The sequence below is a fragment of the Bicyclus anynana genome, chromosome 2, assembly GCF_947172395.1.
Source record: "Bicyclus anynana chromosome 2, ilBicAnyn1.1, whole genome shotgun sequence".
Lineage (NCBI taxonomy): Eukaryota > Metazoa > Arthropoda > Insecta > Lepidoptera > Nymphalidae > Bicyclus > Bicyclus anynana.
In genome coordinates this window covers 13,318,193-13,336,566 of record NC_069084.1, presented here as the reverse complement: position 1 = coordinate 13,336,566, position 18,374 = coordinate 13,318,193, and the positions used below count along the sequence as shown (strand labels likewise).

Sequence of the window (18,374 nt, the reverse complement as noted above, 5' to 3'; positions counted from 1 at the left end):
GTTTGTACTGTGGTGTCAGCCAGGTGTCAAATGAAAACGTACGGGTTATAGTTCCCGTTCCCTTGGATTACTAGGATGATATTTATAGCCTAAGTAATTGTAGAGGATTTTTTATCAAAATCGGGCGAATAGTTTTTGTGTTAAATTGAATATATCCCTAAAAAGTTTACAAACTTACTTAATAGTAAGAATAGTTCAATGACACAGATTAATAATAAAACAAATTAATGGAAATACCCAATAGGAAAATACTTAGGTACCTACATATTTTTATTATAAGTCATATTGGAAAGCTAAAGAAAATAAATAAATAGCATGAATAAGTCAATTAAATTGGCTACCATTTCATATGACGTGTGAAAAAATTCCAATGTGGTAAATATAGGTTTCAAAATTATTTACATGTACCTACCTATTGCCTAAATTATATCTCAGCCAAGTTTATTTAATAAACCTTCTTTTCTTTGATAAAGTCTTAAGCAACGCATTTTTGTAGCTATTCAACATGTTTTCAGAATTGCCCTCGATCTATACTTGAGTATTTTGTAAGGACCCGAGACGGTAGACCGGGACCTTTTTAGGAACAGAGTGCTGGGTCGGTCTTGATGACTATTGATATTGCTCGTAAAACTTGAAAAATCGTTTCGATAACATTATGGGAATAAATTTTCGGACGGTATTTTTAAAACATACTGTTTAATAAAGTAGGTAGGTAAACAAGTAAAACCTGCCCGCAAAATGAAACCACCGATTTATGAAAGCCTCCTTTCAGTAGTTTTAAAGGTTAGCGGACTGAATATAGCTATAACAGCCAATTCAATAGCCTATGTGATGGGGAGTGAAAACGGTATGACGTACCTATACGTTGTAAAGGTACGGTACGGTACGACAAATTAATGAAAACAGAATCTATTCACTATTTACGTTACGTTTCAAAAAATTATTACATTAGAGCCTCAATAGCTCAACGGTAAAAGCGGTCGGTTTCATCACCGAGGGGTGGTGGTTCGATTCCCGCCCGTTGGTCTATTGTCGTACCCACTCCTAATACAGTCTTTCCCGACTAGTTGGAGGGGAAAAGATCTTTAAAAAAAAAATTAACAATGATTCTTATCATCGTCATTATCATTATCATCATTGGGCATCAATCAGCCCCTGTATGTCCATCGCTGAACATGGACCTTTTGTAGGGACTTCCAAATAACGCTATACCTCACTATACTAATACTATAAAGAGGTAAAGTTTTTAAAGTTAAGCTCTGGATCTACTGAGCCGATTTTGAATATTTTATGGGAGTGTTCCCACGTCTTATTTAATTTTCACTAAGATGACCGGGTCATAAATAACAGCTATAGCTTGGCAAATTCGTTCGTAACATTCCCGATGGCCCGCGCAGTCCTTTCCCCCCGTTGTCCGCATGTCATGGGAGTGTCATCAACGATCTGACCAAGCTATATTTAGACTTAGATTTATTAATTGAGGACATTATCCGAAGTATATTAATAATATAATTATTTTCAGTTTAGATTAAAGAAATTTTACTAATTAGTCACATAGGTAGGCTAGATCGTAATTTTATGAAGTACCAAATTGGAACTTATTAAAAAAAACCCACATTAATGTTGACACGTGGGTGAATCTGCGGTATTTTTGCTAGCCAAGGTCTTGCTAACTTGCTACGATCGCCTACGAACTCAGACTAATTAGATAAAGACCTGCCTCGCAAAACATTATTTTTCTGTCAAAGTATATGATCAACGATCTTATGCGATTATAAACACGGTCTTTATAGAATCGATGTTTCATAGTTTACAATCGTGTCCGTCAGTTAAAAACCTTCGTAAAAATACCTTTTTGTGTAATTAAATGGTGTAAAAAAACGAACAAAACTGCTAGTTTAGTTTAAGATATGTATGAAATCTAAGGTCGTTTTCCTTAGAAAATGGCAGAAAATTTTGTTTGTGAATTTGGGTGCGATACTAGTCCTTATGTATTTAGTCTGAGCCTACGAAGCATTGAGTCTTGAAGTTATTAAAAACTTTTGTATGGAGTTATATTCTAAACAAGATATTAAAAGCGCTAGAGCTCTCGACAGCTTTTAGTAACTATGATAGGAAGGTACTATTGAAAGTTCTCCAGACTTAGCAAATCCTCTCCTACGCATTTTACTCAATATTGATTTATGTTTAAGAAGAGGTTGTAGGAAAGACTCAAAAGCTCTCGTCATTAAATTCTGCAAAACACATATTCAACATTGATAAAAATTTCTACAAGAAATATTATTTGATTTGCTTATTATTTTTAGAAGATTGTGACGTCACGGAAATAAATTTTCCATGATGAAAATGGGATCGTTTGCCTCGTTTTATGTTGGGATGATCCTGATTTGTTCAAGGACGTATAATTAGGGTCAGGGCTATACGAGTTTTGACCGCAGGGTCCGTAAAACCAGTCAGGGGCATACTGTAACATTCTCGGCTATCATCATTTTTTTTTAATTTCATTGTTTTATATTTAGCGCTAAGTCAATAGAGTAAACGTAAAAAGTATGTAATGTAGATAATATTTCTATAACATCCATCACAACATCACACTAGTTTCACCTTCGTTGTGCCTGGAAAAACGGCACGTGTCATAAAATCGAAAATCTAAAAGCGTTTTTTCGTTTCTTTATCGGTATCCACGGATACCGATGCGACGGGTGGTATACATTCATCTATTTACTTATTTTTCTACGAATACACAACGTAATAAAATAACTATTGTCTATATTTGGCACTAGTAAAGCCAGTTCTTTTCTTGCTCCTGCCAACCGCTACAGATTTATCACAATGTTCCGTCATCGATCTTGTTTCTAACGCTGTAAACAACTCCGCTATAGTTGTTTGCCCTCGAACAACGAGTCGAGTGACATTGGAGAGCTTTGAGAAGTCTTATTTCACAAACCCCAGTATATTTACAGCCTTATTTCGCACCCCCGCTGTGTTTCCTACTAGAGAAAGCACTTAGATCTTTATCAATTCAACCCATTTTAGTTAAGTAACTTTTAAACTACATTATGGATAAAGTACCTACATTGATAAACTCGTAGCAGTAGATAAAATAAAATAAATTATTTAAATATTCATCATAATTAGTATTCTTTTTCAATGACATACGGTCACAGTAGATATAACAAGCAGTATAATAACTCGGCCGTATTTTTGAAATAAATACCTAAAGCCGCGCGCTACGTAAACATGTGATAGGGCTGCCCACCTCCAGCATTTTAATTACATTTGCCAACTTTGTGTTTCCATTTAGTTATGTGATTGTAAATATACTTTTTTTTAAATAAAAAAATGAAATACTTTGTAAATTGTAGTAAAATAGGAAGTGATCATAAAATGCGATAGGATGCGATAGGATGATCAATAAAATGCGTGTTGTTTTTTGATTGGTAGATTTAAATAAGGCTGATACTAATCAATGATCTTGAAGGACCTTCATATATTTATTTTGGTGATGCCATCTAGGTATTACTACCACACTAGGTGACTAAATAATAAAAAATCGGTCAAGTGCGTGTCGGGCCACGCGCAGTGTAGGGTTCCGTAGATTATATTAGCACTTTAATCCCTTATGTAATACACAAAAATACCGATAACGATACCCCCACACTATAGAATAGACGATAAAAAATTGATCCTGACTTGGCATGTAGGGAAGGAACTACAAAAAACAAATTGAGATTGACCGGGTTCGCTAGTAGTTTAATAAAAAAATCTGGATAGGTACATTAATATCAGTCGGCTCTTTACTCTTTTTATTCAAATACTTTAAAGTATGAGCAACACAATAATGTTGTTAAATTCAAACAACTTCTTTACTTAACTTCTTTATTACATTAAAATACAGGTATACAAAACATACCAATAATCATAATCATAAGATAATAATCATAAGATTTAATAAGATAATATTATAGTCATAAGATTTAAATCTATGTATTACATAATAATCAAAGAAAACAACCTAAATAAAGAAGTTAATAAATAATTATTTGATAATATTATATTACCGTTTACGTCATTTACCTATTTACACAATTTTATCATTTAAGCATTTATTTATATATATATTTTTTAAATTATGCCTTTAGAATACAAAATATTAATCAAACTTTATAAAAATAATAACTTTTTCCTAGTCGTCATAATTAAAAAATCCAATACACTGCGTTTGTCACCGCGGCACAGTCGCAACGGTCTTCACCCCACGATCACCCCACGTACGAGGTGCGTAGGTATAGCTTGCGCTTCGACCTTTAGTATGAAGTCCAACTACTGGTTATACTGTGATACGGTACCCGACCGGTCCGAGATTTTATAAAAAATACAGTCAGATTTAAAATGTTAATATTCATTTAACCATTTTTTATATGATAACGTAGTTAATGTAGTCGTTATATTTTAATTCAGTTTGGCTTTAACAATCTTAGAGCTATGAATTTTAAAAAATAATTGAATTTCCTTTTTCACCTTTGAATCTTTTAACCTTAATTGCGAAATTGTGCTTGTATTATCTAGATACATTTTTATGTTAACAAATAAAACCCTTATAGAATCAAACATCAAAGAAGATCGTAATTTAAGTATCATAATATTTATTTAAACGAGGTTTCCATATACCTCATTGGTCTAGCTAAAGTTGTTCTGATCATGAGCTCCCAAGTTCGAGTCTTCATTGTGGCATAAAAAATAAATTATCGTTTTTTTTTTAAAAAAATATCTGTACCTAACGACCTGAAGTGAGAAAGTTAGTGTTATTATACCCGACGTGCCCCGAAGAGCATGCGACTCACTTATGCACTGTACTTTCCACCCAATGCGCAACTTTTACGAGCACTCCAATGTTATTTATTTTTTTCATAGAACATAATTGACTTTTTAATTATTATTTTCGTCACAATTTTTTTCTTACAATATTAATTAAATTACTGTTCGTCGATCCCCATTAAGCCCATACTCTCATTACCATCAAAAGAAAACCCTTTTTTCATTTATAAAGCCAAAATAACTTTTAAAATAGTTATTATGAAAACGACTTTGTGTACATTAAAATAAGGTTGCTATTTATCATACTTGAAAATAAGTATGACATCGTACCCTAATTTGCGTTGGGTACTTTATTAGTATACACATATAAAGGTATACTGTACATTTCATAGACATAGAAGTAAATAGACGAATAAACGAACTAAGACTCTTTTAAAAGAATATTTACCATATTATCTTTTAAATATCGGGAAAGACTGTATTAGGAGTGGGTAGGATAATAGACCAACGGGGCGTGGATCGAGCCACCACCACTCGGTGATGAGTCCGACCACTCTTATCGTTGAGCTATTAAGACTCTGTATATAAAGAAATGAATCACGGCAATTCGATTGACGCGTGTAAATAAAATATGTTTGTCAGTTTGTCGAACTTGTTTTGTTTATTTGTCAGATAATAACAGATTTACATATTTTTAATATAAAATATATGTAGTGTAAGCACAAATATACATCAGTGAAAAAGAGTTCAGTAATGTGTGTGTGTATGTTATATCAAAATCATGTCAAATGTCAACACAACGTCACGCCAATCAGTCGTCTATTTCTTTCTCTGTCTACGTTACCTTTAGTCATTATTCTGTCGCCTGTCGTTATGTCCATTAAAGAAGAGGGAAGCGTGCTGTCATTCAAAACTAGATAAACATGTCCCTGCCATGGCCGCCCCTGTTATGCTATCAAACTATAGCAGATGCCTCCAATTTCCTGTCATAAATGAACTTAATAATATATTATACTGTATACATTAATAACGAAATTCTGCTTTACTGGTCTTGTACTGGTATGATTTGTATAATAATAACCCTTTTAAACAAGCTATAGTTGATATTATAACTATAGTTGACTCATATCAAATTTCATATAAACAATATTCAGGTCGCATAGTAAGTACATGGAATAAGGGTCCGAAATATATTGATATTAATTAATAAAAGTTAAGGATTTCTTATAAAACTTAATTTAAAAATCATGTATTTTTAAAACTTTCCAACGTCAAAACGCTGTCGTCCATTTTTTTACACAATATGACTTGATGACCTAAACGTCAAACTAATTGTTAACTAACATTTTTGTCAAACGCTCCGTTTGTAAGATATTTGTTATAGTGACGTCATGATACAGTTAAAACTTGAAATAATAGGTAGGTACAATATAATGTCGTTGGTTTAACCTCGTGTTAAATTTTTTTATGAATTTTTCAATCTAGTAGAACGTTATTGAACTATTTATGACCATTAATAAAAGTGTCAACTATCCTATTGTACTCGTTTATGCACAATTTTAACAGCTTACACAATGACATTTCCAAAATTACCAAAATAATGACTTTAAACTTCAATTCTCGTGGTCAATGCACGTAATTACGGCCAATTTCAAATGAATTATTGAAGTGTAATTTGTGGATATTTAATTATATTCACGAACCACCTCAAATTTTAATTAATGATGCGGATTGAATGAAGGTTAACATTAATTTGTAGATCGTGTTCTGTGTAAAATGACATGGCCTTGGCGGCATATAATATAAGCGGTTTGTAATAATTTCATTACGGAGTTAATAGCTGTGGTATTTATGCGGAGGGAGTGCGATGTAATCATATGGGTACCTATACGATATACGAGTGTATGTATGTCTATTATATGGAGAGATGTCTCTTAGATTTAGAGAATGAAGAAAGAAAAAAAGGAAATACTTTTTATATAATTATTATCTACTAGCGGACACCCGCAACTTAGTCCGCGTGGATTTAGTTTTTCCGTGGATCCGAGATGAAAAGTATATCTAATCTATGTTTTGATCCAGAGTAAAATCTATTACCATTTTAAATTTCATCCAAAAAGCTCATAGATTTAAGTAGGATTAAGTTTAAGGATTATTCTAACACCAAAGTTAAGTTTAATGTTTACTAACAGTACCTACTATAGGTCTATATTTTTTAAATAATTTTTAACAACTATGCCTCAGATTGAGCTTTTCCGGGCATCTGGGCGTATGCCTTTGCATTTCCTACATGCCCTACGTCTTTATTAAGTGGATTTTTATTTTATTCGGGTTCAATATAAATTGAAATCTAATGTCGAAGTTTTATACAAAAATTCGAATCTCAAGCAAAATCACGGATGTTCGCTGTGTACTATTCTAGTGATTCTAATATCATAACGTACAAAAGAGTAATCCGTAATATATAAAGAAGAAAAATTCAATATAATAGGTATCCATGGCTCGTACAACGTTCTGCACCGCGGGTTTTCAATAAAAGATAATCTTATCCCAGATTTTTACAATAATTTCAGCTTAAATACATGGACATTTTCCCTTAAACGCGCTCTTAATAGATTTTTCCCCTCTCTAGCGGGATTTATGTTGTAAAATTCTTTTTATAAAGATGTCATTATGTCGCTCGGCTACATTTTTGTTTTTTTATTTTTAGTTAATACATACTTTGCGCCGTTTATCTGAGCTTTTCCATATTAATAAAAAAATATTAAAATGGTTTGGTTTCAATATGGGCAAATTAGATCTTTGAAATAAAATATACAGGGTATACAGGTAGGTATAGAATATTAGATTAGATTTATATCAGAGATTCAATTTCACCGGCCACAAGTGGCTGTCGCGCGCTTCAGAATGTGCAATATGTAATTTGGTCGTTACAAATGGTTCTGGATCTCAGATTCTGGAAAAGTTAGGAGCCTGATATTTGGGTAAATGATATTTCAAAGTGTTAGCTTCGTTATGACTATACAAAATACACAATTTGTAAAACTTTTCTCGATAGTTTATTTTTTTGAAAAATACATGTTTGCTCACATTTTGCTTTCAATCTCAGGAAAAGCAAACTTATTTTTTTAAATTTTTGTTTTGTATAGAAAATTAGGTACTATATATCTTGAACATGGCTATTTTGTTTTTCATTATGTTGTTTAATTTACTTGCAATTAGGTAAAAATGGTTTTGGCGCTCACGTCATAAAATTTGCGCCGCGCGTCAATCGCTCCGTGCTTTTCACTCACGTAAAAGTCATAATTCGGCGTCTTGTTTGCGCTTTTTTTTTATCCATATCGTACCGACGCGCTGCGCGCTCTTCAGCTACTTTTGTGGCCCCTTCTTGCTTCTTGTAGCAGCATTTGTGGCTGTCGCATGTGGTCCGTATGCGGCGACACTAAAGCTTCCTCGGGCATCACTAGTCTCAATGTAACCGCTCGAAATTTTGTTTAGTAATTTTAATTCTTTTTTTTTTATTCTTTACAAGTTAGCCCTTGACTACAATCTCATCTGATGGTAAGTGATTATGTCTAAGATGGAAGCGGGCTAACTTGTTAGGAGGAGGATGAAAATCCACACCCCTTACGGTTTCTACACGGCATCGTACCGGGACGCTAAATCGCTTGGCTGTACGTCTTTGCCGGTAGGGTAACTAGCCACGGCCGAAGCCTCCCACCAGTAAAAAAATCAATTTAAAATATTCATCGCAATCCAACAGACACGGTGAAATACTTTACTATATAATATTATGTTAGATTATTATAAGCCGAGCTAACATAATCAATAATCCCCTGTCCCATCCAACTAAGCAAAAACCCTATAGGTAGGAGCAGGTTGGGACCGAACACCAGACTACTTAGAATTTAGTCCGACCCCTTTATAGTAATAAATAATTAATCATCAATTGGCAACTATTGTAATATGGAGATAAGAATCTAGGTCGAATATAACGAAGGCCGAAGAAAGTCAACGAACTTAATGCCCTAAATTCATAGCATTTGATAGAGCCGTGGATAGCCTAGTGGATATGACTTCTGCCTTCGATTCAGAGGACGTAGGTTCGAATTATATCCGGGGTCACCTCAAATTTATCAGCTATGTGCATTTTAAGAAATTAAACATCACGTATCTCAAACGGTGAAGGAAAAACATCGCGGGGAAACCTGCTCTGAAAATTTTCTCAGTTCTCTTCATATGTGAAGTCTGCCAATCCGCATTGGGCCAGCGTGGTGGATTAATAGCCTAACCCCCTTTCATTCTGAAAGGAGACTCGCGCTCGACATGAGACATATATGGGTTGTTAATGATGATGTCTACAGATATACATTTTGCTTAGTAAGGCTCATTATGAAAAAGCTCGTCAGGGAAATTCTATCGCAAATGATCATTGATCATGTCTATTCGTTGCTGAGTTTCTGTTTGCCGGTAAAGTTATAGATGCTTAGAGCTTAACACCTACTAGTATACCTCAGGTTGAGTTTCTATTAAGTACATACTAATTAATGGTTTTCCACTTATGATGGTCCCAGAGCCAGGAATTTTCTTCCGTCCCAGCCCAAAAGTGGCATAGTGCTTGATAGTGTGTGTTGTTGTTTTATGCAGCCTGAAAATTGTCAGCTGCGACTCGATGATGGGTGGGAGGACTAGCTCTGAGTGTGTTTTTACTTCTTCGTACTGTACAAACAGCTGGCTCTATATTTTGTCACGGTATGTTACTTTTTCCCTTAAAATTAGAATGGAGATAGATTATTCCCTGGATTAATACACAAGCACTAATACACAAGCTACTTTCTACCCCAGAAAAATTCATGGTTCTCGTGGGATTTATAAAAAAAGCAGAATGTCACGCGATTTTAGCCGCGGGCGTCCTCTAGATTATCATAATAAAGCCACATTGGTAAAATATTGTACGTTGTAATGTATCTTGTAATTTATGTGACCGAAGGCGGTGAAAATCCATTTCGTCAAAATCACAATCCCCTTAAATTCAACGTCCATTGGATCGCGTAATTGAATGCGTTACAGGGAAACATGCATTAAGTAATCGATTTTCAATATAGCTTCGTACTTTTATTAAATTACCTTAAATTTGAGGGCACTTTAGCTTTAATTAACTAAATAAAGCTTTCAGTACTAATGGTACCGTACAATATTGCATTTAACTTGTTAGGTATCAAGTTTTGATTGGCAGAACGCAAACTTAAACGTAAAAGAGTACTATAAAGGAAAACTGAGATGTAACCTTTTTTTACCTTTTATATTTTAATTAATTAATTATTCCTCTTTTTATAAACGTTAAAGAGTCAATCAAACTAAAGAGCATCGATTTTGGAACAAGGCTCTTGGTGACGTTCTTTTTTTAGATTCGTTGGTTTTTCGCGTAGAGTGTTTTTCACATAGCATGGGTACGGTGACAGTTGCTTTATGACGTTCATAATACGTGCTAATATCGTGAATCGCGGCAAACTTTCAAAAGTGAACTGTCACCGTACCCATGTTATCTGAAAAAAAAAAACTATAGCATATTAATCAATTAGGTATGTGTAATGAATTTCTGCAAAGCTGCCCCTGCTTTTTTACATGAAGTCATCAAATTTGAATTTTTTTATAACATAGTCATAAAAATCTGATATACCATGAAATCACACACAAAATATCGAATTGGATAGTATGACAAAACATCTATCCCTATATATCATACTAGCGGACGCCCGCGACTTCGTCCGCGTAAATTTCGATGTCAACTTTACTACTACCCCTACTCTACCCTACCCCTACCCTACCACTACCCCAACCCTACCCTACCCAACCCCTACATCTACCCTACCCCTACCCTACCCCTACCCCCACCCTACCCTACCCTACCCCTACCTCACCTACACCCTACCCCCATCATACCCCTATCCTCCCCGTACCCTATCCCTTTCCTACCCCTATCCCACCTGTACCCCTATCTCACGCCTATCCTACCCCTACCCTACCACTTCCCTATCCTACCCGTACCTCTAGCCTACAACTACCCTACCTCTACCCCTACCCTACCACTACCCTAAATCCGGCCCTAAACCTACCCTACCCCTACACTACCCCTACGCTTCCCTACCCGTACCCTACCCTACCCTGTAACTTCTCTATCTTACTCCTACCCTTAGCAAAATCGGTCCAGTCCTTTGAGAGTGACCATGATAAATAGAGACTTCTATGCTAATAATATAAAGAGGTAAAATTCGTGTGGTTGTAGGAGGTAATCTCTGGATCTACTGGACCGATTTGGAAAATTGTTTTACCAATAGAAAGCTACGTTATTTGCTACTGTCATATGCTATGTTTGATCCCCATATTCACACGGGAACGGGAACTACGTAAATGAAAGCGCCGGTCGTCATATAGCGGAATTTCTGCGTCTTTTAGAAATTTTGTATTATCTCCGAAACTATTTAAGTAATTAACATACTGTAAAGGGCAAATCTTATCTCCATAATATCCTTGTGATTATTAAATAATTTATTTTAATAAGGATTAAAGTTTAGTTGTCTAAATAATGCCGTAAACCTAAGTATATGAAATTAATAATTTTTAAAACACAAAAGGTACTATATCTGCCAATATATAGAAGATAGATATATGGCGTCGCGGACTTTTTTGTAGAACTTTTAAAGATACATAAAGTCTCCATACATTAATTTCAATTTTACACAATAGTTAAGGCAGCGCATGCGAATAAGTCTGTTTAAGAGGATTTTTAGTCCGACCTGTATGACAAAAACTGTGATAACTCGGCTAATATATATGATACCAATATAAAATATAGCCTATAGCACTCCTCGATAATGTAGCATTCTACTGGTGAAAGAAATTTTAAAATCGGACCAGTAGTTCCGAAGATTACCCCATTTAAAAAATGTGACAAACTTACAAACTTACAAACTTTACCTCTTTATAATATTAGTATAGATATCATAAACTTCCAAAATTCATTCAATCACCAAATATATTGTGATATTGTTCTGAATCAACAATAGAAAGTTACTTAGTCTGTTGAATCTATAATAAACATTGCACAGGGAAAGGCATTAGAGTATACCAAAATCGATACGATGGCAATTGCGTCGGTCATCTACTTTTTTAGAATAACCGCAAGTATTTTATTAGATTCTTAAACCAATAAATAGTTTTATAGTATAGGTACAACATTTATAAGCAAAGCCATTATATTTTATTAGTAATAACATGCAGCATGCTTCTTAGAGCTATTGTTATTAAATATAGATCGTGGCACGAAAAAAGAGCATCGACAAGTTTATAGCGTTTTAAACTCGTAAAAGCGTATGAATGTCTTTACAACCTGTCCTTTTCAATACTTTATAAATTCTATGGTTTATTACTAAATTCATTAATTAAATTAGTAATAATTTAGTAATGTAAATTCATTCGAATGTAATATGTATAATTTATATTTTACAAGTAGGTACTTTACTATATGTATTTAGAACTCTACATTAATTACATTAACATAACTATCATCATTCGAAATTGAATTTTAATCACTAATTACTGAATGATAATTTTTACTGAACTGACACTTGTTTCAAAGTTGTACCATAGTAGGTATTCAGATGCTTTTACTACTTGGGTTTTAGTATTGATATGCCCAAGTGGTTGAGGTACCGGACAATACAATGGTGGAAGGCAAAATTTTAAAATAAACGTTTTTTCTTACTTTCTTTCAGTAATTAATGGTTACTTAAACGGCGATTTGAATGCTAAGTAATACTAAAAATAAACAAGCGATTAAACACTTACCCAGACTCGCGTCATACGTGTTCATGTACTCTGACGTCATGAACTGAGACACCAGAGCAGTTTTCCCGACACCTGAGTCACCCAAAAGTACAACTCGGTATTTTGGAATCTGTGAACAAAATAAATACCTATGCTAATATAATTTATATAATGACCAATACTCAACATCAATCCCCCTTAACCAGTGGCGTAACTGGTGCAAAGTCACCACAAACCATACTCCAATTGGCTACCGTATGGTAAATACGGTAGGTATAGGTGCTGTTAAACTTGAGCATTCACTTGTAATGAGCATTCCTACAAATGTTAAATCACAGAAAAATACGAGAACATTTTATCGAACATTCTATCGAGTGTTCTGACGAGCATTCTAGCGAGCAGATTTGCTTGGAATGGAAACATCGATTAGAGCGTTCGTTAGAATTATCAAGATGTTAATATAATAATAGCAATATGGCTCTATGCTTGGCTCGGCTCGTTTTGTTGTTTAGTTCGACAAATATAAAAACGGCAAATGCTCGATGTTCAGTTATGAGTGAATGCTCAAGTCTATCAGTAGGTAACTTCAAGTTTCAAATTTCATTTTATTTATTGAATTATAATTAAACAATTAAGGTAAAAACAAAACTTAATCAAGTTTTTCTGCGCGCTCTTCGCCGCCGACAATGCTGTACAATAAATATTGTTTTAGAATTTTAAAATTAAAAAAAAAAAGAACCAGCTCATGGGTTCGAAACTAGTCGGGCATACTCCGACGTAATATCACGTGAGTTTTAGCCGTGTTTCATAATCAATTAATATAAATATTGTTGTTGTACAACTTAAATAAAAATAATGTACTATATTTAAGCGTAAATAAAAATAATGAATATACACATGAAACGAAAGATGATGCGTTAACAAAATGAAATCATTAAAGAGCATAGGTAAGAGAATTGGGAATGCCACAAGCTAACACAGTTTTAGTCCTAAAATGAAATGTCTGGTTATCGCAGTCCAAAACATCACGTAGATTATACTGTAATCGAAAAGTAGATTAACGACTTGCAAATTCATAGAGTGTAAGTAATTGTGTACGACGCAGGACCGGAACGATGAAAACAAATGGAGCATAATGATGTTTGAAGTTCATAATATGCCAGCCTTTGACATTTTTGTTACGTGTTTCAATTATGGAAATGTGAACATTCATATTTTCCGACGTTTTATCTTTATGACAAAGTGGTTTTTGACAAGAAATATTTTCAAGGTAATTAAACAGGATGTTTTATCGCAATTGTAATATAAATATTTGTATGTTCTTTTTATATTGCCACAACTATCTTTTTAAAATACATTGTTGTCGTAAATTGGTTAGTTTAAATACAACGCATAACATTAAATAAATCCTCTAATATTGAATTGAATCATGGGACACGTTGTTTTAAGTTTTAATGGAAAATTAATTTGTTATCTATATTAATATTATAAAGCTTGTTGTTGATACTAATATTATAAAGTTTGTTTGTTTGAACGCGCTAATCTCATGTTCTGGTCTGATTTGTAAAATTCTTTCACTGTTAGATTGCCCATTTATCGAGGAAGGATAAGTATTCACAAAAAATTGCTAGAGACTTTTGTCCGGTAATTAATAAACCTATTAATTTATATCTTTAACATTGTGATACCCAGGCATACCTCATTTTATGAAAGCTGAAAATTTATCAGCTTACATTTCTACAATAGATGAGTATCTACGTACGATAGCCAATTATAGAATTTGAAATGTTGTACAATTTCAAATAGTAACTAAATTGTAGTGTTTGTAGAGAACTTAAAACTTGAATAGGCTTTGAAACTACTGAACCGATTTGAAAAACTCTTTCACTGTTGGGAAGCTACATTATCCCCGAGTGCTATAGGGTATATTTTATCCCCGTATTTTTACGGGAACGGGAACTACGCGGGTGAAACTCCGCGTGCATGTATGTTATAGTATGATAATGTTAGGTAAGGGCGTGTAGTTAAAGCTTTTTTCCAATGAGAACTAATAAGTTTTTTACATGAAAAAGTTTTAGGTTTAACTGCGAAAAAAGTAGTGAAAAAGCACACAGCTTCATTTTTGGAATTTGGCCAAAAAATTGGTACCAGACCGTAAGCGGAAAATGGATAACGACTTGTAAGTTCATGTTCTCGTAACATTTTATGTGAAAGAAGTATTTTCTGATAACATCACAAGTTCCGACAATGAATATAAAAAATAAATGAAAAAGTGAGTTATAATGATGTTGGAAGTTTTGTTGTTCCCGTGAGCAACTTCGTGTTTTGATTTGAAAACCTTTTTTATGTTATAAAAGGTTTTTAGAAACTCAATGCGGTATGAAGTTACAGTTAAGTAATTGTAAAGTTTATGGAATATGATTAGTTAGAAATAATTATCTAAGAAAAACGAAATATTAAATATAATAAAATGAAATGAAATGAAATTTTATTTCTTTTTCTCCACATTATGATATGTACAACAATATAACTGTGTTAGGTTATAATTTGAATGTGTGGCCGTATCTCCGCACCATAAATTATTAACAATAATTGTGACGTATTTAAAGATATATAGTATAATACATTTTATTATACAACAAAGGCGTTCCTGTCTGTACATCTGATCGAGATAAACTTTACGGAACAGATTTCCCCAATAGATATTCATAAGGAAGTTGTTGTAGGTATAAATATAATAAGATTTTTTGTAAATTGATTGAAATATGAAGATAATTGATAAGTCTGAAAAATTCAAGCCGCCAGAGAGCTTTCATCGAAAATGCTGTCTAATCCTTTTGAGATACAACATAACAATGCATGATTGGTCATTTATCTTGTATACATCTAGCCCAGTGGATATGACCTCTGCCTTCGATTCGAAGGGCGTAGTTTCAATCCGGTCCGGGCATTGCACCTCCAACTTTTCAGTTATGTGCATTTCAAGAAAGAATGTCTCAAACCTGCATACGTAAGACTTAATTCTCTACGTATGTGAAGTCTGCCAATCCGCATTTAGTCAGCGTACTGGATTAAGGCCTAATCCAGTACGCAAATTTTAAATATTCTTGAAACAAATTAAGATATCTATAGGTATGCGTTCTTTACAGCACTGCAGCAATTATGAGGTTACAACGAAAAATAATTAATGTTCTCACAACTTGATAAACAACAACAACCTACCTACCAATTTGATACCAACTGCACAAGTAGTAACAACGAAACAAGTTTTACGAACTATGATGTTTAAGTTGTACCGAGGAAGTTTTGGTTTGAAACTCAATAAAAAATTTCAACTTTGAACTGCACCTACGTACATTTCAGTTGGTTTCTTACTTTGCCAAGTTCGCTTTATAACTTTGACTTTGAAACACATACAGGTAAAATTTCGCTTTTTTATTCCGCTTTTAGTTAGTTTTACAAAGTATACTTTAAACTTTAATTTTTCTTTTTTTATTCTTTACAAGCCCTTGAATACAATCTCACCTGATGGTATTGTGAAGTGATGATGCAATCTAAGATGGAAACGGGATAACTTGTTAGGAGGAGGATGAAAATCCACACCCCTTCCGGTTTCTACACGGCATCGTACCAGAACGTCTTTGAAAGTAGGGTGGTAACTAGCCACGGCCGAAGCCACCAGCAAAAAAGTTTACACAATGTGTGTTTAATACAATTATAGTTCTGTAGTAAATAGATAAAATATATAACTATTCGTATGAAAATATCTTGCACATTTGATTATTCATTGACCCATGCCCCAAGGATTAAATTATTTGTTATCTGTCTTCCCCTTGGCGTATTCCACTCTCCCCAAGCAAAATATACTTCCGCATCGACTTGATAGTCGGCCATTTTTATTGACGAGCATCTTATACTCGTAGTACCTAGTAGGTACACGCACACATAGGATACATTGCACACATAATCAGAATCACCGATCGGTCAACTGTAGCCTGACAATAGCCTCACGACCAGCTACAGTTACGAGTATGTGGATATGTGGATTCTATTTCCTATACTTTTGGGTACTCATATTTTTGGCGTGACTGATGGATGATTTGGTGTTGAAGTGACTTACTCATATTATGTGACTCTGAACATAGAACAGAACAAAGAACATAGAAAACGCTATAGCTAACGCTTAAGCAATGTCCGTAGTACGTTAACACAAGAATAAGTACTAGGAGAATATAAGTTTACAATAAGTCTTACTGGATCAAGTTCATCATCGTCGGGGGTGTCCAGACTGGCGGAGTCGACAGGACGATAGCCCGAGCAACAGGACCCGTCGAATGGCGATCTGTCTGATGCTCTGTGGACAAACACATTCATTTAAAACTAATTATTCTATCTATATAGGTAAGGTCTATTTGGCATAGCCACCGCCTTCAAACTCATCAATCATACCATTTAAACAAAAACATAGCCGTCCAGGCAAATGATCCAGAATGTTTTTGATGATTATACTGTATTTGTAAATAAAAAGAAAAGATAGTTTCAAAATATTTTTTATTAGAACTTCCCTAACTCGAGATAATCAATTACTTCGAAGCAGGCATATCTACATAGTAAAGTTAGGGTGAGAACTGCTGAACATTTGTAAAGAGAGCCGCTGTAAGTAGGTCGGTTCGGTCACGCAACTCCGTAATCAGTCACAACCGCCTGTAATCAGATTAACTAGTGAACCGACACTGACTGCGCTCCCATCGTCTGTTGCCAAGAACGTTGTTTGCTCGCACTGTAAGCCGAAAGCATACGATAGCCACACCTACCTCATTTTAGGAATGCTGAATATTTGTCAGTCTATGCTCCTACGAGTATCATAGGTAATTACAGCCTCAGACTAATTACCTTCTATTGGACTTATCATCATCATCATCATACGACGGTAGAAAGCTTTAAGGGTCCAGTTCCTGAATTATAAAAACATTTTTGATGTTTTCTACAGAACACAAACAAGGAATCATATTTCTAGCCGCCAGACCGTTGGCTTTGTGGCAGCCTTTTGCTAGACACCTGTCAAGTTCTTTCAAAAGATCTTTGAAGACCTACAAAGGGTTACCGCGAAGCAAAGTGATTGGCAATTGGGGATATGATTTCTCATGTTTTGCCGAGGAAAATATAAAAATAAAACGCTTTATGGACGAATGAGGATCAAGACCCTTAATTTTTTTTTATATTCTGATTAGACATACACTTGACGACAATCTTGCCTGTTGGAAAGCAATGATGATGTCTAGGTTGGAGCGCGCTTGCCTAGAAGATGCTTATTCACTCCTAAACCAGCTAGCTCCCAAAGTCACCGCAGTACAAACTCCATAATTGGCTACCGTATTTATGGCAAGAGCGTAGGCTGACAAACTTTCAGCCTTCCTAAAATGTGGTAGATGTGGCTATGGCAGGCTCTTGGTCTCTAAGAGACACTTCTCGAATATCAAACAGAAGCCAGTAAAGTGTTAATTTAAATGCTACGTAAATAACTTATTTCTTTACGGTTGGTATTGCTATTTACTCGTACATTACTTTTTTATATTAAGTACTAGCTGACCCGCGGTTTCACTCTTGTATTTTCCAATTTCTTGGGAGTAAGGAGATAAATATAGCCTATAACACTCAAAGATAACGTGGCTTTCTTTTGGTAAAAAAATTTCCAAAATCGGATCAGTAGATCCCTATACAACAGAACA

The 18,374-nt window shown here is 34.3% G+C and overlaps 1 protein-coding gene across 1 annotated transcript in view; it reads right to left on the bottom strand.

Annotated features, from left to right (window-relative positions):
• LOC112050569 (uncharacterized) overlaps positions 1-18,374 on the bottom strand; it is a 92,189-nt gene that overhangs the window by 25,706 nt on the left and 48,109 nt on the right. The window contains exons 4-5 of the mRNA XM_052886022.1: positions 16,900-16,999; positions 12,667-12,775 (exon numbers count right to left, since the gene is read on the bottom strand). Of these exons, the coding sequence (XP_052741982.1) occupies positions 12,667-12,775; positions 16,900-16,999 (209 nt within the window). The remainder of the gene's footprint in view (positions 1-12,666; positions 12,776-16,899; positions 17,000-18,374) is intronic.